The following is a 28,000-nucleotide window of genomic DNA, read 5'->3' as shown; positions in this document are numbered from 1 at the left end:
AAGTCACAAATATGACTCAAAACATACTTTATTCAAAGAACAAGATTCATGGACAGGAAAATTATGCTTACAAGAAAATCCAGCAGTAGAAGAAAAATCTGATTACTACTGAAATTAACTCATCATTAAGTTTCATATTTTTGGTTAAGGTTCTGAATAATTATGTATCTAAATCATACAGAAATATTAACATAGCAGTTTAATATTTCCATAATAATCAGATGTACCTGCAGAGTCTGCTCTCATGGTAATGCTTGTATATTCAATAATTTCTTCACGGATTCCTTATACTGAGACATGTTATTTTCTGTTTCACCTTCATTTTTCAGTGCAATTACAGAGTTTCTGTAATTCTTAATCACTTCAGATGCAAGAAGCTCTTCCTTAGTTAGATTACTGATGTTCTCTGAAGCTTTTATTCGAAGTAGTGTATCCAAGGCATTTTTCTGAGAGCAGCTATTTTCCCAGATATACTCTTCCATGTCTTCCTCGCTCTTCTCGCTCTCCCACACCTCAGTTTTCTGAAAGAAAATATACATCATAAAAACTATTCAAGACTGAAACAAAGCTACAATAATTTGAAGAAACTTATCTCATACAAATTCACTTTAAAAATTCCTTTCATTGTGGAAGGTATTTCCCCTCCTCTAAAGTCCAAGGCTTGTAACTCAAGCCTCAGAGTTCAAAAGGTGCCTGTATGCCATACGTTTTCTGTGCAGAATGAGTTTCTTTCCTCCCACTTATCAAGTTCTTTATGTATCTGGCAGATATAACTAGACAAGTCAGAATGGGAAGAAAAGCTTATGGACTATACATAATGAATAACAAAAAACCTTGTAAAAGTAATAATTTTAAATAACCCTAAATGCTCAAGCTTTGGAAGTTAGTCACCTAGCTATTATGTCCCTAGCATATGATTTTGGTATGTTTACATTGGCTATAAGACACAAAGTGAGACAGCTCATACCAAGTAACCTATGATGAGAGACAGCAATCCTTCACCATTTGGGCAATGTTTTAATTGTGACTCATAGGGAAAAGCACCACCAATTAATCCATTTCCTCTTCCTGCAAAACAAATTGCTCCTCAAAGGAATCTCTATCCACAAGGTGCTAATTTTTACCTAATTGGTGTTGCAAGATTAGACAGGACCAAAAGTTGAACACAGACAGAAGACATCATCCCAGTGCCCGTCAGTACTTGGCTTGTGCAGTTGTTCTTTATAAATTTTGTATTTGAATATTTCTCCAATTCAGCAGGCCTTCCTCTAGCTTCACAGACTGTTTAAGGGATATTTCAAATGTTATAACCTGCTATTTTTGTATATTTAATTTTTATTGTACTTTTGTAAACATATATGCTTCATAGATATATTTGTATTTTTATATATTGTAGATTGTATATTTATAATTATTTAGTCCTTTACTGATGTAAATAATACACAGCAGCCTTATATTATTTCAACTATATAAGAATCACAATTTGAAGTATTTTTGGTATTTTTTGTTTACTTCTGGTGGTCATGTTTTTCTTACAATTGTAGAAATCATGTCTAAATAAAACATTTCTCTGGGAGTAAGTTCAAAGAAACATTATAGTAAAGCATTTACCTCATATGGATTTTTTTCTTTTCTTTTTTCTTTTTTTTTTTTTTTTTTTTTTAAATCCCTTGCCAGAAAGGGCTCTTTAGTAAATTTTTAGCTATGCTACACAGAATCCAAATAAACCTGGCAATCACAGGAGGGTTGGGGATTTTTCTGTTTGTTTTCTTTTTTTTTTTTTGGGGGGGGGGGGCAGGCAGGGGAGTGAGAGCAGGCAGAGTGAGGGGTGGTTTTTCATTTGTTTATTTTTATAGTATTTTGTCCACTAGTCAAAGTTGCTGCAGTCAAACCATAATATTTAACAACCTTTAATTAAGACCCAAGATTATTTTTTTCCCCCTACATCCTTGTGTACTTGGGTCTGTCTATCTGAATTAAAAAATATTTTAACAAATGATGCATCCTTCACCTGGTAAATGTAATCTCTTGTCTTTTAAAACTTTGAGTCCAAATGCTTAGTTAGAAACAGAGGTTAACACTACTAAAAGGCTCATACGACTGACTTTAAAACCTGGACACAATACAACATAGAAGTAAAAGAACCCCATTCAATTTCTAGAGGGGAAAAAAAAAAAAAAAGGACATACTGTAGCCTGTATTGCTAAAACAGTAGCGGAACAAGTGAGTATAGTAAAGTATTCCTTGTATGTTTGAAAAATACTGCAATTCAATGTGGAGATTTACATAGTTTTAAGTTAACAACATCAACCTGTTTTAAATATCCCTTGTTTATCTGCATAATAACAATCCAAGACATTTTTTTCCTGAACTCCAAAAGAATTTTAAAGCAAAAACTTCTCTCACAGGGATAAGGTTTCTCAAGAGTAAGGGAATATGGGTATCGCCCCTGGTCACTCCCTGGACCGAACTCATGTTTGAAGTTCAAACAAAAGATCACTGTGAGGCTTTTAAACACCTTTAAGTTATAGCAGAAACAACAAGAACTAATTACAGTTATTACATTTATCTCTTCAGGAAAATCCTTCTCTGCACACATTAACTTACAGGATTTCAGACATGCACACTGATAAACACATTAAGATTGCCCTATCTCTTTTGAGCTATACAGAGCAAGAAGATTTTAAAGGAGGCCAAAGAAACTGTTAGGTATTTCTTTCTTGGAATCCTTCCCAGCAGAATGGTATGTCAAAATGGATTTTAAAATAAAATCTGACTTCTGGGGGGGAGGGAGGCAGGAAGGGATTTGACAGTAGGGGGAGATTTCAAACTCCATTCCTCAGCCCTGCTACAAGAAGCCAGTACCCATTGCTGCGACGTTGGTGGCCGTGCCTCAAAATGAAAAGTTATCCTACTGTACACAGGTCCAGACATACATCACAAACAGGAAACTGAACAGAAACCAGATTTTTACAAACTGACAGTATTGAGTGAAACTTAAATGCCTTTCCAACCAGATCTATTGCAAGAGAAAAAGTGAATCTGCAATTATATTTTCATTTGAAAAAGCAGCCTAGGTAGACAAGCGCCCATGAACTCTGAATAGTGGAAATGTTACAAGTATTGTAGTCTCATTTTAAAGTGTTATGAAGAAAACTAATGAGACAATGAAACTTCAAAAATGAGGTCCTCATCCCTGAAGAGTTTTGGTAGTTGATTATTTTTGTCCCCTGCAAATTTAAAATGTTAGTGAACACCGCAGTAAGAGTCTTACAAACGAGAATAAAACCGTGAAAACTGGAATACAAGTGTGGCATTGTGTAACATTTTTCTAGAATCCCCACTTAGTGAACAAGGTTAAAAATCAAGAATGTATGTTTCTTCAATGAATTCACTAAAAAGATTGCTTCATTCTATCACATGTAAGACCAAATCTCAGTATTAACCAGCCTGGATGAAGGTACACTCAGCTGATAACTTCAACCATTTCTCCTACCCCCCCCAAAAAACCCACCAGAAAACAACTTTTCATATAAAGTCAAAAGACATAAACCTATTACTAAAGAAGAGGCACAAAAGAGTAATTGGTTTTTTACACTTCCTAATGCAAATATATAGATTTATTTTTTAATGCTATAAACAGAACAGGGATTTGTTTCTAAGCAAATCTTTTATGCAACAATTTAAGCCAGTATTTTGGGAGGTTTACGAGCATTTAAAGTGCTTAATCTGAAGTGCTGACACAGTATAAATACTAAAATAGTACTCTGGCCAGTGAAATTGCTTTTTACATAAAAGTCATTAACAAAAACTTCAATATTTATTGTACCCTTAAGTACAGAAAAAAGGAAAGCATTTCACCATAATTTTTCATGGGTTTTTTTGCCAGTTTAGCTTTCATAATTTCACTGTCATAGCCAGGATGAGAATTGTCAGTTCTCTGGTGTTTCTTGAGGGGAAGACATTTTAACTAAAATTTATAAGTGGCACACAGAAATCTTCAAGGCAATTAAAACCATGACTCATGTTAGTCAATTTTCTTGTCAATGCTTTGAAAGTTAAAAATTTAATGCTGCTAAGCAAAGACCAAGTATTTTAGTGAGATTTTTTTTTTGAGGGGAAGGAAAGTTCTTTAAGTTCCAACTCTGTATAGCTTGGAATAAATAGACCTATTTCTTAGTACTGCATTGAAATAAAAGATACTCTGTGTGGTGCAATAATCACAGATTTTCAGGTAATAAATGACAGTTATGCTAGCATTTTCCAAATTATTGGGTACCTTCAAGCCAACGAGGAGTTGCCAAAAAAATTACGTGCTTATTTCTTTGGATATATTACACCTTTGAACTGTACTACTGAGCAACTTAAAAAGAAACATCAACATAAATTCGTAAATAGGCAAAACATATTTGTATCTGATGAGATTGGATACAAAAAATTTTAACTGCCTGGTGACACAGAATAGGTTAAAATACATTCTTCTGAATGAGCAGAACATTATTTTCTAGGACACAGCAATGGCACAGGGCAGATAAGACCTCTAGAGCATCTAGGAAAATCAGGAGAAAGACTGTGAGGACTAAACATTCCAGTAATGTACAAATGTAAAACAGAAAAGAAGAACAAGCAGAGAAGAATGAACAGAGCTTTGCCTCAAAAAATAATATTGGATGTAAGAGATGCTCTCATACTTAATGATACTCACAGGCTTAATCTCTGGTTCTGTCACTAACTTAAGAGTCCTCAGCAGTTACCATCATCTAGATCACCTCTTTCAAAAATGAGAACACCACCTAATTTCTCTGGGCTGAAGTGGCTGCATGTATTTTCTAGAAAATTCAGGCTTCTGAAAGGGTCATTTGAAAGATATTGATCTAACTCTGTTTTCTGAATGCCAATCAGATAAGATTCTGACCTCATCAAGAAAGATCAGTCATATTAAGGGTCCAAATCTTTGATGATTTTCTGTTCACTGTGTTAATATTTATGGCCCATAAGACTTCATGTCACTCCAACATTCAGACTGAAAATTAAACAGCTGTAAAAATTCTATTTATGCATTAAAAAGGAGCCTTTTTTCTCCAGCAACTAGAAACGTAGGCCTTAAACACAAGGTATTGCAAAAAGCCTACTACAGTCTGAAATAGTACAAAGACAATTTTTAATTCAACCTTTTGCCTGAATGTTCATACTTTGTGGTTCCAAGCAAGAGGTACAAAAAAAGTTTAACCTTCTTTCACTGTAATACACATTTCCTGTCAGCAAACCTCTTTCCTTTGATTTCAGATGTTTTAATTCAGATCTTCAGAGAAGGTTTGTTAAATTTAACATCTACTACGCCACCTAGCTTTATCTTTTCTGACTCACATTAATGAAGAAGACTCTTTCAAGCCGTTAGATTTTAAGCATTGGTGAGGGCACAATGAAATGTAATACATACTTCAAAATAAAGTATATATTACAACGTTTAGAGACCACCCTTACTTCAGCCTCAGTTTGCGTTACTTAAACATATATAACGATATACTGAGAAAGAACACTATTGTAGGAAGGGCAGAATTACATCACACTTCATTATTCTAAGATCTCAAAGTCAGGAGATTTACACTAAGCAGTCTTCAGTTATACTAAATGGTGCCCAGTGCTCTAAATCTGTCTCTCCCAGGTACATGCTCTAATCACCAGGCTATGACCCTTCTTTTCAGTTCATTCAATCTTGAATTTTCTTCTGCCCAGGGAGAGAGTTTCAGCAAGACTTAAGAGTGTCTCACTCCACCTCCCATTTTAATCCTACAACCCATGTGTCATAACATCCTGAGTGTTCAGAACATGAAGTTAAAGTGTACTTTTGAAACCTAAGTAGCCGGAGACCTGCTTAACTTTCAAAAGGACTCATATCCTTTCACATATTTTAGGCTGAATTACGAGGTAAACTCCTACTATGAAAACTGTAACATCCTACTGTTACGAAGTTCTACTGGCACAACCTGAATTGATACAAATTACACTTACTTGTAAGGGCTTAAAATGACTGTAGATGAAAAGGAGATGATACAATTTAAGTGCTAACCTTCAGAGAAAAGCTATGCAATCAATTTTAGGATTATCACCAACGGTTATATAAAAATATTAATTCAGCTGCATGCATACACACACTCCCCACCCCACCAGTGCCTTGCAGTTGAATGCTCTACTTAAAAAGGGATGCAAAAGCAATGTGGGAAACCTTCCCCAAATTCATTCAAACTACACATCTTTGGGGTTCATAGACAAATTTTAGTTAAGCCTCTAGTGTTACTCCGTCTGCCCATTCTTCAGTTTTCTTCCTTCCTTCACCTTTCTGTTTCAACTTCACTGTCCTTTCATTTCAAGTACTATTAACATCTACAATGGAAGCACAATGCAAAGAGATGCACCCAGAAGACCCTTTGGCTATTACTATACGTATTCAGTAGCCACATTCCACTTATCCCTACTTCTATATACCTTCTTCCTTACCGTTCTTTTTAAGTCTTGAATCTTTCTTATCAGACTCCTGTAACTACACAACTAGAAAAATCAAGAGAGAGTTCAAAAGCGTGTACAGCATTACTCTACTGTTATTCTTAGTGTATCAGATTAGACCTTTTACTTTAAGAAATACACTGGAGAATAGAAAATGCAAGGGCAATTTTTCAATAATCTTTCAAGATCTCAGCTGTGTAATGCAGATTGATATCCTCCACTCTCCATCATCTTGCATTTGTGTATGTTGAAAGTCATGTGGAATTGGAGCAAGGAAAATTGCTGCACCTTTTTGTAGTCTTCACTGGTTTAAAACAACCGTAAGTTATTTCCTCCTCACTTCACCTTTTTCAGATTCCTCCCCTTTATAATGACTATGTATGTTTTTCCTTATTGGATAATTAACTTCCTGCTCCACTTGTTTCTCCATCCTGCTTTCAACTCATAACAGAACTTTACTTTTTAGTGATAAACTATTACTCCAAGCCAAGTGCGAAGAAATCAGTTTATGATCTTTTTAACCACCTGAGGGCAGCAAACTCTTACTCTTTAAAAAACACTAAATACCATAAAAATACGTTCAGGTTTAGAGAGGTTACAGCATTGAAGAAGTACCATGGTTTAAAGGTAGCAGAAATACAACTGATTGAGCTGCTCTTTAACAATCTACCTAATATATCTCACCCTTTCATTGATTAATTCAATCCAGGCACGATCCTGGGGGATAATTTGAAAGGAATCACAGGAAAAGTCCAAAGAAGATAAGTTCAATTCTTGCCAGATGGTACAAATCAGATATCTACTGAATACATTCTAAAAGCAAAAAACCACAAATATCTGATTAATTACCTGAAAACTATTAAACAGGAAGCAAAAAATCTCCAAGTACTTGAAAATAATAAATGAACATTCTTAAGTTTTAAAATCTGAATGTTTTTAAGATAACTAAACTCATGAGCCTGATACCTATCTGCATTTATCAAAACTAAGGTGCCAAATGCATCAGTCTGGGATCTTAAGGTACTCTTCTTGCTTCTTATGAATCTCTGTAAGTAACAAAGACTACCACTAAATTGAGCTCTCCATTAGATTTAGGCAGCCTCATTAGCCAGCCTCTAATTCAAATAGGTAGAATCAAGAACACAATACATGTTAATTAATTAACCTAATTAACCTAACACCCCTAATTAATACTGTTCCCACTGTTCAGATCCATCTCGAGAAACAGCACGCTGTCTTACCAAGCAACTACTATCAATCCACCAATACGCTGCCAATATTCTGAACAGCTTCCCACAGTTGTTCTGCTTTACAGTGTTCTCATTTGAACCTGTGATAACAGAGGATGGATTAAGAACTAGAGGACAGTCATGTTTTTCCTCCTCTCTTTCTTCACTTCCTCTATTAAAACAAACAAGCAAGATTTTTTTTTTTCTGCCAGAAAATAACAAGCATTATAGATTCCCCTTGCCAAAAGCAAGGGTAGCATTATCTGCTATGGAAATGCATTCTAGAGGATGAAGGAAAATAATCAAATTTCTTTCTTCAAAATAAAGGGTGTTTATTTGTTTAAATACAGATCAAATACCAACTGGTAACACTGCACTGTGTTTTGGTAAATTCTAACACAATCCTGAAAGGTCCTGAGCACCCTCAGCTTTTGCAGGATTTTGCATGGTCAAGTCCATTAATGGCATTTCTGTGTGAACATGAGAAGACAGGAAAGACAGTACAGTTTCAAATGCAACACTACTTTTAACTGCCAGCTCAGAGCAGTTATGTAGCCCAAACAGCTACCCCAGTAGTATCCCACTTCTACAAGTAATCAAATAGCTTCAGCGACTCTCTCCATTCCCAAGTCATGAATGCACCTTTCTGCACTCCTGCCACCTTTGTAAGCTTCCTCATCTTAACACTATTCTGACCATCTATCAGTGGTCTGACAATTCTTTTCCCCTGTCCCTCTTTCCCACAGTGTGGAAACTCTGCTTCTTCCTCTAACACTCACAAAACCAAAACAAAATAGACATTCATTTACCCCTTCCACCAAAAAAAAAAAAAAAAAGTAGTTGGTCCTTCCTTTCAATTCCTTCCCTTTTTCTATCTCCCCATGCATTCAAAAAAGAGAGCTCTTACACACATGATTATAAAAAACACCTGAACTTCTCTGTAAGCTTCTCTACGCCAGGTTCAATCCTCCAACATATCTTCAAAGCCTTTCACAATTTGGCTAGTCTGTCTTCTTGCATCATCCACTGATTGCTAGGTGGTTAGAGAAGACAAAATGCTAGTCAATGTATTAACCTATCGACATGCTTCCCTTGCTTTGGCTGTGGTACCTCTCAGAAACCAGTTTGCCAGATTTGATTTGGATAATCTTTTATTCATTTATTTAAATGCAAACAAACTCTATTTCCCATTGCAATCCAAGAAAGAAATCCATTCTTAACAATATATTCAGAGCCTTCATGCAGAGCAATACCTGTACCAATTGCTGGTAATCCCCCGCTCTTTCCTTTCTATTTTGTCTGCACACACTTGTCGCATATTTCAATTGTAACTCCATTACAACAAGGATTCTTGCAAACTAATTCCACCTGAGCCCTCTAACTGCAATAGCAATTAGTCAGTTGGGGATGCCTTAGGTTTCTACTGAAGCAGAGACTGGAAAAGCATACAAGAAAATCTGTAATACAGAGGCTACTGTTGACACAGTGATAAATTTTGTCTTCTAAGCATGCATACAAAGAGACAGACAAAACAGAATTAAACTCTTCATACTCATTACTTTAAGAATAACTTTCTGCTGGAAATGCATCTCTACACAACGGAGCTTCACAGCACATAGTTCACTACATACCCAACAAAACTACAAAGAGCAGTCATTCTTTTAAAAATGTTTCATATTCCTAAACTACTTGGATGCTCTGGTTCATAACTGTAATAAAAGAATTATGCATCACTGGCAATTAAAATACAATTACACTTAATTACATTTCCTGATATATATGTGGATTTAATTTTTTCCTTTTATATATTCACATGCTTGTTGGTTCACAAAATTCAGTAATCCAGTTATTAACAAATTATAGAGTTATACCATGTTTAGAGAGATAGCAGGCAAAGTTTTCAGGATCTGAGGGCAAAATTTACATGCAGCCAGCTTTCCCTTCACTTACCAAGAATGGAATACTGCCCTCATCTTTTTATTGAATTCCATCACACACATGCATGAAAAGCGTGTGGCATTACTCTGCTGGGAAAGTCATTAAATCTTGCAATTAGTTCTGCAAACAGGATTGATGTTACTGTCTACATGGAAGGCCAGTCCCTGTCCCTCCCCCTCCAATTTTAAAATTCGTACAAATTAAAATAAACAATACATTGTTTGTGTATGGTTTATAAAACGTATCCAAACTATCTTTCAGCAAGTTATTAAAAGTCATTACCACCAATCATGGAAAAAACCCAACAAACCACAAAACAAAACATGTCACACAAAGTAAAACAACATGTCTCAGGAGACCATTAATTTTTCATGGAAATCAAAGACAATTACAACTGATTGATGAACTTATCAAATATTAACATGGAAGTTGAAAGGTAATAAAAGGGCAAGAGACTTGCGCATACTCAATACACATTGAAGACTCACATAGCACTATCGTATAGCCCTGTCTTCCATCGCTAAGTAATGCTAGAGCAAAGGACAGATGTGGTATTCATCTGGAATTAATAAAGTGAGCAGTGTCTAGCTCTCTTGTCATTGCTTAATACCAGAAACTGATCTGTCATTAATTTAAGATTTGTAATGCAATGTAATGCTGTTGGGGAGAAAAATATCCATGTGTGCAAAGCACTTGAAATCTAAAGTAAATGTATCTTTTAAGATGTTAGTATAAGCTGAATTTAATTTGATGCACTCTACAATTACAAAACGTATCCTTCAAGGCACCTTCCAGTGAAAGGGAGATATAGCTCATCCTCCTCATGATGATTTTTATGTCATCACTGCAGTGATCAAAATCAAGAACACTGAAATTCATAAAAATGCTAAATATGGAGATTTCATTTAAATACTACAGCAAGATTGAAAACAGTTAAGTGTGAATTTTGGTAGCTAATCAGCTACAACTTATTCAAAAGAGCACATCTATGGAAATATACTGGTGATGAAGGCTTTCACTGTCTGTCTCAAACAATGTGACTAATAACGTATTACATTTAAACAAACTCAAGCTATCGAAAACATAACTATGTGTTTTCAACAATAATTTCATTTCAGACTGCTAACTTGTTTTCTGTAAAAAACGGCTGTAAAATTGTTGAAGGCAATACATATAGCCCACACAATTAACCACAAAAATACAGGAGAGAAGTCTGAAGAATTCACTGTAAAAGAAAGATCTGCATTCTAAAGATAGATTATATTTAGAAGAGTACTTAAGAATGGTAATAAATTGTCAATAAATTGGAATAGTATCTTTAATACATTCACAATGGGTATTTCACATGTATAACCATTTAATAAAATGAACTACTGGGAAAAAATCCAAATATGCCGTATCCTGAATGACTATAGAAAAGTTTACATTACACTTGCTTTGGTAGAAATATTTATCTACATAGTTACCATAATTTTATATATTTTTCAGGACACTAACGCTGATGCAATGAAATCCTAAAACTAACAGAAGGTGGGGAGGATGTCCCTCTTCTGCGCAATAGGGAGCTCAGAAAAAGCAGCCTCAGTCCTCACTCCTTCCAGCTTGAGGCAAGATTTGTGAGCGAGCATTTAAGAAGTAAAATACTTCCAAATTACAGCCATGGTTTACCGCAGCCCAGGAAGAGCCCAAAAAAAGACAATTTCTAAGTAACAGATAACAGTTTGGAATCAGGCAAAAATGCAGATACTTTGTCACATGTTAGTTTTCATAGCTTTAAATCCACTAACACGCCCCTCTGCTTTTTTGGAATAGACTTGTTTGCATCTTTAAACATGGTCACTGTTACAAATGCGTAGATAACAGGTGATAATCAGAGTACCCCATTTCTCTGGATGCACTCAACTCATATTTGAATACTGGCAGCATGCTGGGCTGCCTATGCACAAACTAAAGGTATGTTTAGGAATCCTGAGAATTAAGGTGTTTTCTGTTAGGTTCAGCATCAGTTTTTGGCTCATTGTTGTGAGAAACAAAGTATTGGGAAAGAATCTCTTATTAAGGTCAAAAACCAGAGAACTTCTGAGAAGAGGAAAACTATGTATACAAACAGAGTAACACTTGTGAAGTTAAAAGAAATGCACTCTACGTTGTCTGGGGAATAAGATTCAAACATAAGCAACTTACCTTGGTTGAATTTGAAGAAAAGTGAGGTGGAAAAGGAAAAGAATCTAAGATAATTTACTTTAAGCTGCGCACAGTCATGGAACTTTTTATAAATTACAAGACAGTGCATTAGCATGCGCGCGTTAGAGAGCACGAGTTATTCACAATTGCTTACCCAAGATTCATGGAACAAAACTGTGAGGAGGTGTATGCCATAATCATAGTTCTGTCTTCTTAGCGGACACCTGAAAAATCATAAACAAAGCTAACCTTTTTGAAATCAAGCCACTGTAATATCTTTTGAATAAAACGTTAAACTTGCTATCAAAATTTCTTATTTGTAATGTAGGGAATCTTAGGGAAATGCATGTTTGATTCACACGCATTTCTGAATTATACACAATCAAGAATAACATCGTGAAAGCATGAGTACTAAGAACATGGAAGAATGGGCATCTGCAAGTCAGAAGGAAAATGTACATAATGCAAGAATTTACAGATCTTCTGGAAACATTACAAACTTCTTTGCCCTCTGTGCTAAAGCGGAATCCAACATACTTTAGACTGAACTCCGCTAAAACCTTAATTTATTTTTTTTTTCCCCAGACCTGAAGGGAGGAGGATGACTGGTGAAAACAGCCACGAAACACAGTTCAGAACAGAAGATCTAGCCAATAACTTAACAAGAAAAGTTTAAGTTAATGTATCATAGAATCGTCTAGGTTGGAAAAGACCTTTAAGATCATCCAGTCCAACCATTAACATACACTACCAAGTCCACACTAAACCAATCAAGGGCAGACTAGACTAAACCATTATCCCAAAGTGCCACATCTACCTGTTTTTTGAACCCTTCCAGGGATGGTGACTCCACCACCTCTCTGGGCAGCCTGTTCCAATGCTTGACCACCCTTTCCGTAAAGAAATTTTTCCTAATTTCCAGTCTAAACCTCCCCTGGCGCAGCTTGAGCCCATTTCCTCTTGTCCTATCGCTAGCTACTTGGGAGAAGAGACCAACACCCACCTCACTACAACCTCCTTTCAGGTAGCTGTAGAGAGCGAGAAGGTCTCCCCTCAGCCTCCTCTTCTCCAGGCTAAACAACCCCAGTTCCCTCAGCCGCTCCTCATAAGACTTGTTCTCCAGACCCTTCACCAGCCTTGTTGCCCGTCTCTGAACACGCTCCAGCACCCCAATGTCTTTCTTGTATTGAGGGGCCCAAAACTGGACACAGTATTCCAGATGCGGCCTCACCAGCGCCGAGTACAGGGGGACAATCACCTCCCTGCTCCTGCTGGCCACAGCATTCCTGATACAAGCCAGGATGCTGTTGGCCTTCTTGGCCACCTGGGCACACTGCTGGCTCATGTTCAGCCGGCTATCAACCAACACCCCCAGATCCTTTTCGGCCAGGCAGCTTTCCAGCCACATAGAATCATAGAATAGAAATGTAGCTGGAAGTCAAAACAGGATCACCAGTAAAATTTGCTGGGATAAGACACAGTCCTGCAAAACCAGCGTATTTCTTAAAACTAGTCATCAAAACCTTCTGCTGAGAATTTAATGACATTAATCTCTTCCTCATGCTGATCACCCATAAACTCCTGCCTCTTTCTCACATTTGTCTCTTCCTGCAGGCTCCTTCACCCCCCTTTTTGATGCAAAACAAATTGAATCATGTGCGACTACAGCTGAGACACTCTAAAAACACTCATCTGAATTACTATGGACTATAACTATTCTAGCAAATAAACTTTAAAAAAGACTCAAGCCTTTGACTCGTATTTCTTTCATAGTGAAAGAGCCTCAGTTTAAAAGTAATCTAAATACCAGCCTGAAAAACCCTGTGTTAAAGAAGTGGATACTGCTCAGAGCTCAGGCCTTGGAATTTACTTTTTAAAAAAAAAAAAAAGTGAAGTATCAACAGGTACATTAAAAGTCTCTTCTGGAACACAGCATGAGACCATTCACAGATGCTCTAGAGGGTAAGCTCCTTTCAGCTATCCTAATGTTTTAGCCACAAAGTAAGTCTTGCTAGGGAAATGAAAACTGTTGGTAGCACAAGTGGTACCAGTAAATTACCCAGATTTCCAAGTCTAGTTGAAAGATATGCATAAATTTATCCATTTTGTATTTATTTTATGTAGAAACAGAACAGTATTTCCTACCAAAGGACAGGAAATTTAAGAGGGGAAATTAATTCCAATAAAAACATGCAAACAGAAAAGACTACCAATAATGTTTTTCCTACCACTGAAAGCAGCTGTGAATTAAAGTGTATTGTGAATTTAGGAATACATATGCATTCTCTTAAACTCTTCAAAATTCAACACAGAAAGCACATTTCTTCCATGCAGCCCTCTGAACATAACTGTAAGTAACTACAATGATTTCTTTATATCTAGAACATCAAAACATTGAGAAATGTCTGGTCACCGATGTCCCCATTTTTCTTGCCTGAAACTCTTCAGATCGTTGTTAAAACTAACAGAACCCATCTGGGAAACATGACAACTACTTTAAAATAACAAATGAGATTTCTAAATACAGAACTTCAGTAACTAGCAATATTTAACAAATATTAGGTTTGACCTTATGTGACTTGACCATTACAGTTTTAACAGTTAATAACGGGAGTACTAGTAAGTTTATCTTAAGTCTATTTCAGCCTTAAAAATGTAATAATTTACTAAGACAATAATTGATATTACTGGAAGACACCCAGCCCTTTCTATACTGTGACCACTGCTACAGGCATTTATTTTCCTTCTTGTAACTGTACCTGTCTGTTGTAATCGTGAGCATATCTGTATCCTTACAGTACCGTTCTCCTACAAGTTTAATGAGCTTCTTCTTTGCATGGTCATCCAAATTCAGGTTAGAAAGTTTAACCTTCAAGTACAAGAGAAAACACCTTTAATTACTTGGATAAATCCAATCTCTGCACCCTGAAAATATTTTGAGATAGTCAGGCACATCTTTTATCAAAAATTAAAAGACTAGCTATTAAGTATGCATTTGCAGAATTTCTTCTGATTGTATCACATGTCAGAAGTCTTAACACAAGGCAAGTAGAGTCTGAATATTCAAACAATAAATTTCCTTTCATTCAAATACCAGAGAGGCTGGGGGAGAATATTTCTACTCGAACTTTTTTTCAGAGGAAAAAAAAGCCATCAGTTTAGTTTATAGCTGTATTTCATATTCATATGTACTTCATATGGAAAAATAAGTATCTTTTTTTTTTTTTTTTTCAAATACAGATCAGTAAGGTTAACACTAAGTTATATCAAAGATATTTACAACAAGCATTCAAAAGAGGAGGAAAGACATCAATTCAAGACACATCAAATCAGAATTCTCAAAGTCATTACTGGGAGATTAAGAGAAGTATGCAAAGATGCATACAGATAATAATATAATGGACCAGAACTGTCTGATCTCACATAATTGATCAGACAATAGTGTGAATGACTTGTCTTCTGTTCCAATACCAGAAAACCTACAAACATAAGATACACAACAAATAATTAATACTTACTTAAAAAAAAAACTCTAAGAAGTTAGTCTGAAGCTAGTTTCTATATGCAATAACAAGTATGAGAAGTAAAGCAAGCTGGTTTTAGCTATCTGTTTACACAATAGCAAATAAGAAGGCTGTGAACCTTAACAGTCTAAAGATATATGGTGTTGGGAACATAAGTTTCTATAAAGTGAGAGTTGCTGAGGAATATTAAAACCATGAAGACATAATAGCAGTCTCTTACTAATTTGTTCATTGTTTGTTTTTCTTCTATATTCTTTCTACTGTGTCACTGCTGTACTAAAGAACTGTTCAAAAATCAAGAAACCTGCATGAGTAAAACTAACAAAAGTTGAAGGACTAAAAGAAATTAGAAGCTCCAGTAAGTATCAGGGAAAAAAAGTACTACCGGAAAAGAAAAAACCCTACTACTGAAAACAGAAAACTGAAGTACTAAACCTAAATACGACAAGGGAGGAGACCACAGGGTTTCAATACTGAAACTTCTGATCTTGAAAAAAACCCTAACATTCACTACTCCATAGATTATATGAAAAATGTCTCCTTTTTAAGGAATTACATGCTCATTTACTATGCATGCCTGTAACACTGGTGAGCAGGAGCTCACCTAGCTTTGTTCCCTAGCTTATGTTTTTTTTCAAGTCTAATTCTAACAGACCTATTAGGTGCATGCAGTCTTTAAGGCAATGGTCAAGCTGCAGAAAAAAGTTCTATTCTTAGCGCAGCCTAAAATGACCATGAGCAATCCCTTCTGAAGTCACAACACTTCCAAGGTCCCTACACACACAGCAATCCCTTCTAAGGGTCAAGACTACCTTAGCATACAGTGCCCTTCCATACAGTGCAGCCACGTAGCCTTCAATCAGTGGTGACAAAAAAAAGAGCTATGAGAAGGTGGGCCTGCCCCAGCTTTACTGAGATGCTGCATCTAAGCTGAGGCACTCAGTCTCGGTCTCTGCCTGAGCCACAACACAGCTATGTCTGTGCCTAGCCATGGCCCACACTGACCCAACTCTGACGCACATCCTTGACTTCCTGGCTTGACCTCACCTACTGCATCACTATGGATTGGCTTGACAATCACCAGACTGTTGACTGATCCTAGTTACTGTCACCAGACCTAATCCTGATCCACTGACTTGTCTTCCCCCTTTGACCTCAAACCTGCCTTATCATTATGAGCTTGTCAGGTGATTCTGTTGGATGGACAAGGTTACTATTACCTGTCCTGCACACCTTGCTCAGGTAGTAGCTGCACCCTTTTTGGGGAGGTCACTGTCCCTGCCTGCCTTACTGCCCCTGGATCTCCTTCCCTTACAGAACAGCCTACCCTCACTGCTGTCTGGCAACACTCACCCAAATTGATGAGAAACACCTTCTTGTAAAACACATTTTCTTAACGCTGTATTTCTCTATCACTCACAGAAAGAAAGAATGCTCCAAGCTAAAGGGTTTCAGACACAACTCTGGCAAGCATGCAACTGCTAGTGCATGTAAGCACTTTATGACCATGACTATCTAAACTTAATGGGATACTCCAGCCCAGATGTCCAGTATTAGCTTGCTTTAACCAACAATGCAAAACAGTTTCATTGAGTAGTACTTTTTGCACTGTCTTAAAAGGATGGCATTATCATAGCTGTATCATGCTGCCTTCATACAGTGCCATTATCTGAAATGTGCTGTTAGGGAGCTATGATTTTATTCCACATGACTTGCTTTTCCTATAAAAACTAAAAAGCTATCTGGTCTGTTTCCTATATTACAGGGTCAAAAAATGTGTTGTTCTTACTAATCCAAAGTCACTTTAAAGTGACAAATATTTACATGGCTACTTGCTTCAAAATGGGATAGCAACTGGACAGCTTATAACTGTTAGCTGGAATGCTGCAGACTTTCATGTTGAATTTTAGAAAAGTTAGAGTTCCACAAAGAACAGCAGTTGATTTAAAAAAAAAAAAAAGTCTCATTTTACATCCTGTAGTACTATGTTGTCTGGCACAATGTGGACAATTCCACTTGGGAACAGACTAGGATAAATTTCATGACAAGAAATACTGGCATTTGGCTACAAGAGATGAAAAATTAGCATCTCCAGTATGATAACTGGTAGAAAAAAGGTGCAATTTTTTAATTAAGATTAAAAAGGTTTAACTTTTAAACCGTGTTTGAAAAAGGAAATCTTATCATCAAGGTCCACCAGAGAGTTTATCATAGTCTGTAACACAGTGCAAAGTAAATGCTCTCTCACTGACACAAACTCAACCACTATCTGACCTAGTGCCATCTGCTTTCACCTTTAAATCCTCTCTTCCCCCTCCCTAGGCAGATTTTGTTGTCAGAGGATTAATCAGAGAAAGAATTTATTAATGAAGTCTGGGATCAGAAGACTAGTAACTGAAAAAGCATATGGATAATTGTTCCATTTTTGTCTCCCCATCCAGCACCTCCTTTTTTTGATATATATGCATAATACACATCCACATAATGCCTTACAAGTACCAAGGCCAGTTAATATTAATGGACAGATTTAGATAGGATAGTACAGATATGCTTATTTGTGTATCATTTTGAATTATCCTCTCCACTGTAGCATAACTGACCCCTCCCTAGTCCAACAGCTTGTGTCTAAACAGCCACACCTAACAGAAGACATTTATATCTCATAATGTTTTACATGATTTAGAAAGCAAGAAATTTACACTCACCACCTGCTGTTTTTACTGGAAGGAGATTCAAGGCTGTTTGAGCAGCTGAGCTCTTCCCCCTACCTGTGACACCATGCCCAGCACTGACCTGCAAATGTCAGTGTTACTCCACCTGAGACAACCGAATATGGGAGTAAGGGGTTCCAACGTGTGCCTCCTCCTGCACTCATTCACAACCCAGCATGAAGTCATGGGCTTCTATTCTCACAGATACACTCCATTTCCTTTTATTTCTAATGCATACAATTTGTGAAAACTTGTTCTTGGCCATGGATCTGAATTAGGAGACAAAAGGCTAAACTCTAGTATGCAACAACTACAAGGGGATGGTGAAGTTACTGCTAACAGTGGTGTGAAATGCTTATTTAAGTCAATGACAGACCAAATTAAATTTCAGCCCAAAAGGTTTTCCAACATGAAGGGAAAGTGGAGACTCCTACAGACAAAATGAACTACTACCATTTAAAGCTGCCATGATTAGATGTTGTATAAGTGTTATAGGCATGTGGTATCATGCAGCATTTTAACTTCTATACTGACAGAGTAGAGACACAACTATCACTGACCCCACCGCTGCTGCTGCTCTTAAGATAGGCTCAAATCTCATCTCATGTTCAAAAGCCATAGCATAATCCTAACTTCACTATCATGAGGACAGGCAAGCACTGGAACAGGTTGTCTAGAGAGGTTGTGCAATCTCCAGCCCTGAAGGTTTTCAAGACCCAAGTGGATAGAGTCCCAAGAAACCTGGTCTGATCTCATACCTACCTTACTTTGAGCAGAAGGTCAGACTGAAAAACTCCTGAGCTCCCTTGCAACCTCAGTTATCCCACAACCCTATGATCAGAAGGCTGCTGCCCCTACCGCATACACACTGATGCCTGGAGGCCTGCCAACTCAATACTTATTAATAGTGCCACATTCATATGATCTAGTTTTCAATACTTGTGCACTTCTAGGGTCTCTAAATCAGCAATGAGAGAGTCTAAGCAAGACACTGAGTATAAAGGCACTTACAGTCTTTTCTGTAAGTAGATTCCTCAGAAGGTACGCTATTTTTATATTGGAGCTTACATTTGTAACTACATACCCATAACCTCACAACCTCAGTTCTAACATGTTGCAATATACTTAAGGAAATCCACTGTTTTCTATTCAGACATACAGTAAACCACTTCCCTCATTTCCTTACAACAGATCATACTTGCACGCATTTTTAAAAGAAAACCAAGCATTTTGAGTTTTGAAACAAAGGCTGTTTACCAAAAATACTACTTACTCTTAAAGTCACCACTCTTGCTTTGGGATTACGAACAGATGTCCCTGCAGAAACATAATCTACTGTTTCAATTTCAATAGGAAAATGCTGTTCACATTTCTCATCACTGTCCAAAGCACTTGGCCATTCAGTGCAGAAATCTGTATAATAAAGAGAAAACACTCCAAGTAATATTGGTTGGGTTTTTTTTTTCAAATTTATTGCAATATATCTTTTGTACATCTACAATATATCTAAAGTACTATTTATAGAAAACATACTCATTTAGATAATGGCAGGGTCTCTGCAAGACTTGCTCCAGTATTTCAGTGTCTTTCTTTGTACTGGGTTCCCCAAAACAGGATACAGTACTCCAGATGCAGTCTCACAACTGCCAAATAGAATCATAGAACGGTTTGGGTTGGAACAGACCTTCAAAGATCACCTAGTCCAACCACCTTGCCATGGGCAGGGACATCTTTCACTAGATCAGGCTACTCAAAGCCCTGTCCAATCCGACCTTGAATACTTCCAATGATGGGGCATCCACAGCTTCTCTGGGCAAGCTCTTCCAGTGTCTCACCGCCCTCACCATAAAAAATTTCTTCCTTATGTCCCATCTAAATATCTACCCTCTTCCAATTTAAAACTGCTGCCCCTTGTCCTGTCGCTACAGGCCCTGGTGTGGCAGGTGCACCCACCCTGACGAAGATCGGGGCTTTCCGACCATTGAAACATAAAGGCTTGAAAAGAATCAGCGGCCGCTACTTTTCATGTCCTCACGCCCTTACTGCGAGTGTTGTCATGTACACAGTCGCCGGTAGATGGAGCCCTCAGGCAAGAGGGACTGGTATGACCATCTACGACCACAGGCCAGATTAGACTCGGGTATAAATGGAGTCCTGCTGGAGGAAAAACTGAGTTGGTCCTCCTGGGAGCAGTGGGTCTGCAGTCGGGAACTCTCCCCTTGGGTCGGGATGCCACCCAAGGTAACTCCTCGAGATTGAGAGCCCTTGCCTTATTAGATGAGTGATGGCATATTTTGGGTCATCATTCTAAAGCTAAGAATTCTTAAGTTGGCTGTGTAGTATTAACTCCCCTTGGCTTCCTGAACCTGTGGTTACTAATGTTCGTTGGAGTACCAAAACACTTTTGATTAGAATAAATATTATTTTGGGTTACATCACCTGCCTAATTTGACTTTGTGCACCTCTGCAACACCTGGTAAAAAGTTTCTCCCTGTCTTTCTTACAAGCCCCCTTCATATATTGAAAGGTGACAATGAGGTCCCCCCTAAGAGTGTTCTCTTCTCCAGGCTGAACAACCCCAACTTTCTCAGCCTTTCTTCACAGAAGAAGTGTTGCAGCCCTCTGGTCATTTGTGTGGCCCTTCTCTAACAGGTCCACATCCTTCTTGTACTGGGGACCCCAGAACTGGATGCAATACTCAACAGAGGGGAAAGAATGAATTTCCTGAATGTGGTGGCTACACTCTCATTAATACAGTATGCAGGTAGCCTTCCTTGCTACAAGGGCACACGGCTGACTCATGTTGAACTTTCAAATACCACTGGGCTCCACACAGCCTTTTCGGCAAAGCTTCTTTCCAGCTGTTTGCTCCCCCATCTCCCCCCCCTCCCCATACTGCTGCACGGGTTATTCCATCCCAGATGCAGCACTTGGCAGTTGCTTTTCTTTAACTTCGTGAGGGTCCTTGCAGTGGATTTTTTCCTGCCTGTCGACATCCCTCTGAATGGCATCTCTGCTCTCCAGTTCACTTGTTCCCTCCAAATCATTATGATCTGAAGACCTGCTGAGGTTGTGCTCAATACCATTATCCAGGTTGTTATAAAGCATGTTTTTGTGTGCTTGGAAAGGGTTTCCAGGGAATGTGGTGAGGCTGACAGACCTGCAGTTCCCTGCATCTTCTTTCTTGCCCTTCTTCAAGATGGTCATGCAAAAATTTCCTATTCCTCCTGGGTAGTTTTTACCTGCTCCCACTTTCTGTGTACTTTGTTTCTGCATCTCAGGTCACTCAGGAGCTCCCTGCAGACCCACACTGTCTTTCTGCCATACTTGCTCAACTTTCTGCACAGTGGAATGGACCATTCTTGCTCTTTTAAGGAGGCTGAACTTAAACATCCACCAGCTCTCATGGGCCACTTTGCTCCTCAGGAGAGTACCCCATGAGATCTGTCAAGCAGATTCCTCAATAAACCAAAATCACTCTCCTGAAGTCCAAGCTCTAGTTCCACTGTCTGTCTTGCTCACTTCTCTCAGGATTTTAAACACTACGTGACCGCTGTTACCAAGGATGCCCCTAACCTTCACATACCTGACCAGTTCTTCCTTGTTTCTGAAGAACAAATCCAACAGAGCATGCCTCCTACTCAACTCATCAATCGTCTGCATCGAGAAATTGCCTTCAATACACTACCTGAGTTCCTCAATTCTCTCAAGATCTTAAAACTCCACAATATTCTTTTCACACCAAGGATGCCAGCAACCTTGACATCTCCAACCAGTTCTTCCATACTTTCGAGTAGCACATGCAACACAGCACCTTCCCATAGACAGTCTGTCCAGCATGTGCATCAAGAAATTATCTGCAACGCACTCCAGAAATCTGCTAGAATGCTTCCATCCCATCCTGCTACCCTTCCAGCAGACGTTGAGATGGCTGCGGTTCCCCACTAAAATCAAAGCTTGCAGTTGTGAGGTTTTTTTCAGCTGTTCATCCACTTTCTCTTCTTAACCAGCCAGTCCGTGGCAGATGTCCACCAACACAACCTTTTCAGCTTTTCCTCTGATCCCTACACTTAAACTCTCAACCAGCTTGCTACACATCTCATAGCAAAGCTCTCCATCTGAGTTGTTCTTTTGGGTACAGGTCAGCTCCTCCTCTGCATCATCCCTGCCTGCACCTCAGTCATGTAAGCTTTCTCTCTGCATTTCTGTGACTCCTCAGACTTCTAATTCCTCCTGTTTCCTATGCTGCATGCATTTGTATACAGGCAACTCAAGATAGGCCTCTCATCTCTTTATCATACAGGCTGAGAGGAGACCTTATCATTCTCTACAACTACCTGAAAGGAGGTTGTAATGAAGTGGGTGTTGATCTCTGTTCCCAAGTAACAAGTGATAGGACAAGAGGAAACAGCCTCAAGTTGCACCAAGGGAGATTTAGATCAGGTGTTAGGAAAAATATCTTCACTGAAAGGGTTGTCAAGCATTGGAACAGGCTGCCCAGGGAAGTGGCTGAGACACCATCCCTGGAGGTATTTAAAAGATGTGTAGACCTGGTGCTTAGGGACATGGTTTAGTGATGGACTTGCTAGTGTTAGGTTAACGGTTGGACTCGATGATCTTAAGGGTCTTTTCCAACCTAAATGATTCTATCTGCTCCCTGTCCCCCTCATGCCTCGACTTCTCTTTGGGTTAACCTCCTTACTAGGTCCTCCTTATTGGCTTGCTGGCTGGCAGAGATGCTCATGGTCTTCATTAGATCCTGTATCTCCCCAGCAGACTTTGCCCTCACAGAGGGTTTCATTTATCAATAGCACTTTTTTTAAAATGCATGCCAGAATGGCTACTGACTAAACCCTGGTTTAATCACAGATAATCTTCTGAGAACTGAGTCACATTTATCACTTATCTTCCTTAAGACACTAAATTATAAATTCTCCAGTACAAGCCAGGCCTAACGGAAAGGTAAAATTAAAGTCTTACTGGTGTGCTGAAAACTTCCTAAGACATATCTACCTACCACCTGTATGACTCAGTGCAGCAACATGAAAGCATACAATACTAGCCAAAGCCTGAAAAATAACCAGCTTCAGAGGTGGACCGTGTCCTAACTTCTACTTCATCATACACAGTTACATTTTGCACTGTCTTAGAAGTCCAGTAGAGATGGTTTTTAAAAAGAGAAAAAAGAAAAAAAAAAAAGATAAAACCACAAAAACCCTCACCTTTAAGAGCTGCACAATGTTTCTTAATTGCAGGAGGAGTAAGATGCAAAAAATTGGGAATCTGAAACAGACATATTAAAAGTTAGCAAAATAATAGCTTTTCGTCTGTTTGTAAATAAAGGGGCATTACTGAAATCTGATTACACTTTTAACAAATGTTAAGGTAGTACAATATACTTAATAAAATATTCAGATAAGACGACTCTTCTGAAGTCTGATTTAGCAAAAGACTTAAGTTAAGCCCCATTACAAAAGTCATAGGCATGTGTCCTGGTTTCAGCTGGGATAGAGTTAATTTTCTTACTAGTAGCAGGCATAGTGCTGTGTTTTGGATTTAGTAGAAGAATGTTGATAACACGCTGATGTTTTTAGTTGTTGCTAAGTACTGCTTATGCCAGTCAAGGACTTTTCAGCTTCCCATGCTCTGCCAGGTACACAAGAAACTGGGAGGGGGCACAGCCAGAATAGTTGATCCAAACTGACCAAAGGGCTATTCCATACCATATGACGTCATGCTCAGTATAGAAACTGGGGGGGTTTGGCCGGGGAGCAGCGATCGCTGCTCGGGAGCTGTCTGAGTATCGGTTGGCGGGTGGTGAGCAATTGCATTGTGCATCACTTGCTTTGTATATTGTTATTGTTATTATCATTATTATATTGTTATTATTATCATTACTATTTTACTTTATTTCAATTATTAAACTGTTCTTATCTCAACCCAGGAGTATTTCTCACTCTTACTCCTCCAATTCTCTCCCCCATCCCATTGGGGTAGGGGGAGTGAGCGAGCGGCTGCGTGGTGCTTAGTTGCTGGCTGGGGCTAAACCATGACAGCATGATAATTCTAAAAATATCTCCTGATTTGGTTCATTTGTTACTTACATTTGTATTTGTTACCATTTCATTTAGAAATTAAATAGAATACTACCCTATTTAATAGAAAACAATATCCAACATAAATATTCCAATCAAAGCAGTGAAGTCTTAGTGAATAATAATTTTAAAAGTTATCACACACCAATAGAACGCGTCTTACCTTTATAAGCTCTAAGTTGCCTTCTTTTGGTGGAGGTACTCCTCTCTTCACTGGGTAACCCATTCGAATTGGGAGAGGCACAGAGGCAGGTTTAAACACAGCTGCTGTTGGATAAACACTGCTCCAGTCCTGATCAACAGTCATCCTCTCAGTTCTGGGAGGTACAGGCTAATAAATTGGAAATTTAAGAAAAGTCTGATGGGAGACATGCTGTTTCGTGAGACAAAGCAGGAGCAACACACAAGTTATTTCAGGAATAAATTCCCACATCTAGAAATTTCCGGACACCTTTACATCAAAAGTTAGTACTCATTTGTGAAGGAACTTTTAAAAGATAAGTCTTTCAAAGCTTGGGTAGCAGGCCTTTCCCAATCTTACTGCATTGTATTTCAGAATGCTTAGAAAGAAGAACTTAACATCTTCTTGCATTGTGATAAATCAGCAGGGGGAAGAAGGGGAATCAAACCAGTATTTAATTGCAAACTCTATTTCCTAAAGTGCCTAAACATTTGGTGGGGGGCAACAAAATGAGTTTTAAAATTCTGGAATTCTGAAAGTCTGAACAAGTTCATATTAAAAAAACCAGATACTAATAACTCTGAATTACTCGCTATAGAAATTCCAGTATAGGGACGATGTATTACTATATTGCAGAAGTAGCTTACAACCTCCAATAACTGACCAGGGTTTCAGTCAAATGCTCTTTAAAAAAAAAAAAAGTTACGTCACTGTTTCTTTTCCCAAAACCTTAATTTTTAGTTTAGACACGTAAAAGACAAATGGATACATGCAGTCAGCTGGTCTGACTGCTTTGGTGTATCATTAAATCTGCTCTTGGAAGTTAAACAAAAATTTAATACGTGCCAGGTCCACTTTTACTATTTGCCTTTAAAAAACGTAACATACTACTTTTGAAATTTATATACGGAATAAATAAGAAAATTCTCAGTGATTAAGTGTTCAGATACCAGTTTTAATTCTACTGTGCAAGAACAGTTTCACTTTTGCACAATATCAGATTTTTTAATTACACCAGAAAGCAACCATTACGAATCCTGTAAATTCATATCGAAAACATCATCAAAATGTCTGTTTTTATTTTAAATGCAACTTTAAGTTACTGCAGTACATGGTGCCAATAGAAGCTGACTGTTAGCTTGTTACTGTTAACCTTTTTGCCTTTATGGGAACACATACTGAAAACAGCTGGGAGATTAAAGCTAAGTGCTGGTTGTGAAATAGTCACAGTAGACTGTTTCACCAGGTTCTGACTGTGGAAGGGGTTCTTGACAAACTGTTAAGACATACAGCTTAGAAAACTTTTTCAAACACCTCTGAGTTAACGGCAAGTAGTTTTAGGACTTACTGATCTTATGAACTGTGGTGTCCTGCCTCTTCTCCTTGTTGAAGCTGAAAGAAAAAGAATCATTTTTCAATACAAACTATTTATGGTTTTGTGGAAAAAAAATGCAGCATAAACCGGTATGCTTTTTTTTATTTTACAAAGACAATATACACTAATACTTCCCAGTCTTTACGTGGAAGAAGGGGAAGATCAGATACTCATACCAGAGACTGCTCATTTATTTTTTGAAACTTAAGATAAAAAAAGGCTCGGAAGCCATTTTGTCGGGGCCTATCCTAGAAACATGTTAACAATAATTTAGTGCTTACATGCCTAAATGCATTTTGCTAGCATCATTTATTCCAGCTTGATACAGGAAGAAAGAAAAATGAGTGAAAGTACTCTTTTGCCATTGTAACTGTGCTTCCCTTTCTCTTTCCCACACCGCTGTTAAGTCACAAATCACTCTCCACCAGCAGTACAAGACAGCTAAATCTAACAGTTCAGTGTTACCAAAAGGAGAATCCCATGACTCCATCCCTTCCTTCTGACAGCACATCTTCACACCCTGTTCTGTGCCACTCAAGCTCATCTAACTGTTTAGTACATCGAACTGTTTTTCTTCTTGAGGTAGGGATGAGGAACAAACTGATGGGTTTGTTTTCTGCCATTTTACCATGTTGATCTGGCTTACTGAGCAGTCCAGAGAAGATGCAACAGAAAGTGGAAGAGTTCACTCCCTTTTAGCAGGCCTGAGCCACCATTTGGCTCAACTTTTTAGCCAACTGAGTTAATTTGAGCTGTGGTGAGGGACTCATAGGGATGCATGAAGATACCAAATACCACTAGATTTTCAATCCAAACAAAGATCTTCACTTTCTCGTCTTCATCTCCTGCCCCTCTAATTTAATCACTTCCAACCCTCCCCTCCCCCCCAAAAAACCCACTAAAACAATGTGGCCTTTATAATAGTCAGACAAATGAAGGTGAATCTGATTACATTTATTTTCAAGTGTCCTGTTTGAGCTTGGGGGTTTGTTTTTTAATTGTTGTCACATTATGATACAATATATATTTAGCAAAAAAAACCTGAATGGGATTTAGGAGTGGATGTTTGGGTTCTATTTGCCTCGTTCATTTATCTTACAACCCTACCCCACAAAAGCCTTGGAAAAACTTGTGCATTTCACAGTTCGTTTTCCAAATTTTATGGATCCAAATCTGTTCTTCCTCTTCTTGCTATACAAAAATTTAAATGGAAGATTACATATGGGACTCTGCAACAGCTAATACACAGAATTCTTTTAACCTTTGATTTGCCACTTTTTGGTGCTTTCACAGACACACTTCATTCATACCAATCTCATTATTTCTGTTACAAATATCTACAATTTCAGGTCAGGACACTCTTTACTCCTGCCACCAGCCGCAATATCAGACATCATTTAATGGCCCTTTCAGCAACCTGGCCTGCTCCGGAATCCATAGATGACAAATGCCCACCCAGCCTTCGGAAAAATGTTGGTACAACTCTGACCAACATTTGCACTTGAACAGCCTGAACAGCTCAGCTTGAGGCCAGGCACGACATCAAATGTTTAACGTTGAGTACACATGCCTTCAGAAAGGATAACATTCTCATTTGGAATACCTAAAACCATGCAATGCACTTCAAGTACCACTGTAATCCTGAGCTGAAAATCTGTCTAACAAACACCAATTTGCTCATTTCTTTCTTCAGACTATTCACAGTGCTTACACTGCTAAAATCTGTATCCTACTCCGTAAAGATTTTGCTTCCATTTTTTATTATTATTACTTTTACCAAAAGCTCTCCAGCAAACAGTTGCAAAAAAAAGCATCTTTTCCAGAGCCGCCTGAAGTCGGGAAGGGAGGAGGAACACGGGCCTGAGCTCCCCGCCCGCTCCCAGGCTCCCGCAGCCCAGAGCCAGGTGCAGCCCGAGGCCCCCGCCGCCGGGGCGGCTGCACGCCTGCCCCCGCCGCCGCCGAGCGGCCCGGGCCGCTCTCACCTTCCCTCTGCTGGCGTTCCCTGCTGTTCGCCGCCGGCGCGGAGGAGGAGGAAGCCGCACCCCCGAAGAGCCGCGCCACCACGACCCTCCCGCAGCACCGGGAGAGCGCGGCCCAGTAGCCCCCAGCAGCCAGCGCCGCCCCGCTGGCGGCCGCCATCTTCGAGACCTGCCTCAACCCACCCGCCAGCTGGACGGAAGCCGGCTCGGGCCAAGCTAGTTGGAAAGGCGAATCGTGGCGGTTCCCCGCCCACAAGCGGGGAGCGCCGCGGCCGGGGAG

The 28,000-nt window shown here is 38.6% G+C and overlaps 1 protein-coding gene across 1 annotated transcript; it reads right to left on the bottom strand.

Annotated features, from left to right (window-relative positions):
* Positions 1 to 7: 7 nt before the first annotated feature.
* On the bottom strand, positions 8 to 27,880 carry MRPS35 (mitochondrial ribosomal protein S35). Its single transcript, XM_075723471.1, has 8 exons — positions 27,724 to 27,880; positions 25,715 to 25,758; positions 24,349 to 24,516; positions 23,313 to 23,373; positions 19,364 to 19,503; positions 14,615 to 14,724; positions 12,010 to 12,079; positions 8 to 521 (listed from the first exon to the last, which is right to left on the bottom strand). The coding sequence occupies exons 1-8, from the start codon at positions 27,878 to 27,880 to the stop codon at positions 243 to 245; spliced, it is 1,029 nt and encodes a 342-aa protein (XP_075579586.1). The 3' UTR covers positions 8 to 242.
* Positions 27,881 to 28,000: the final 120 nt, after the last annotated feature.

Source organism: Pelecanus crispus, chromosome 1 (genome assembly GCF_030463565.1).
Source record: "Pelecanus crispus isolate bPelCri1 chromosome 1, bPelCri1.pri, whole genome shotgun sequence".
NCBI lineage: Eukaryota > Metazoa > Chordata > Aves > Pelecaniformes > Pelecanidae > Pelecanus > Pelecanus crispus.
This window is presented reverse-complemented; position numbering and strand designations above follow the sequence as displayed.

Coding starts and splice junctions, on each gene's coding strand:
- MRPS35 (XM_075723471.1), bottom strand. CDS start 27,880: ATGGCGGCCGCCAGCGGGGCGGCGCTGGCTGCTGGGGGCTACTGGGCC. Junction 24,517..25,714: donor CACCACAGTTCATAAGATCA/GTAAGTCCTAAA, acceptor CCAATTTATTAG/CCTGTACCTCCCAGAACTGA. Junction 19,504..23,312: donor ACATTGTGCAGCTCTTAAAG/GTGAGGGTTTTT, acceptor TTTATTATACAG/ATTTCTGCACTGAATGGCCA.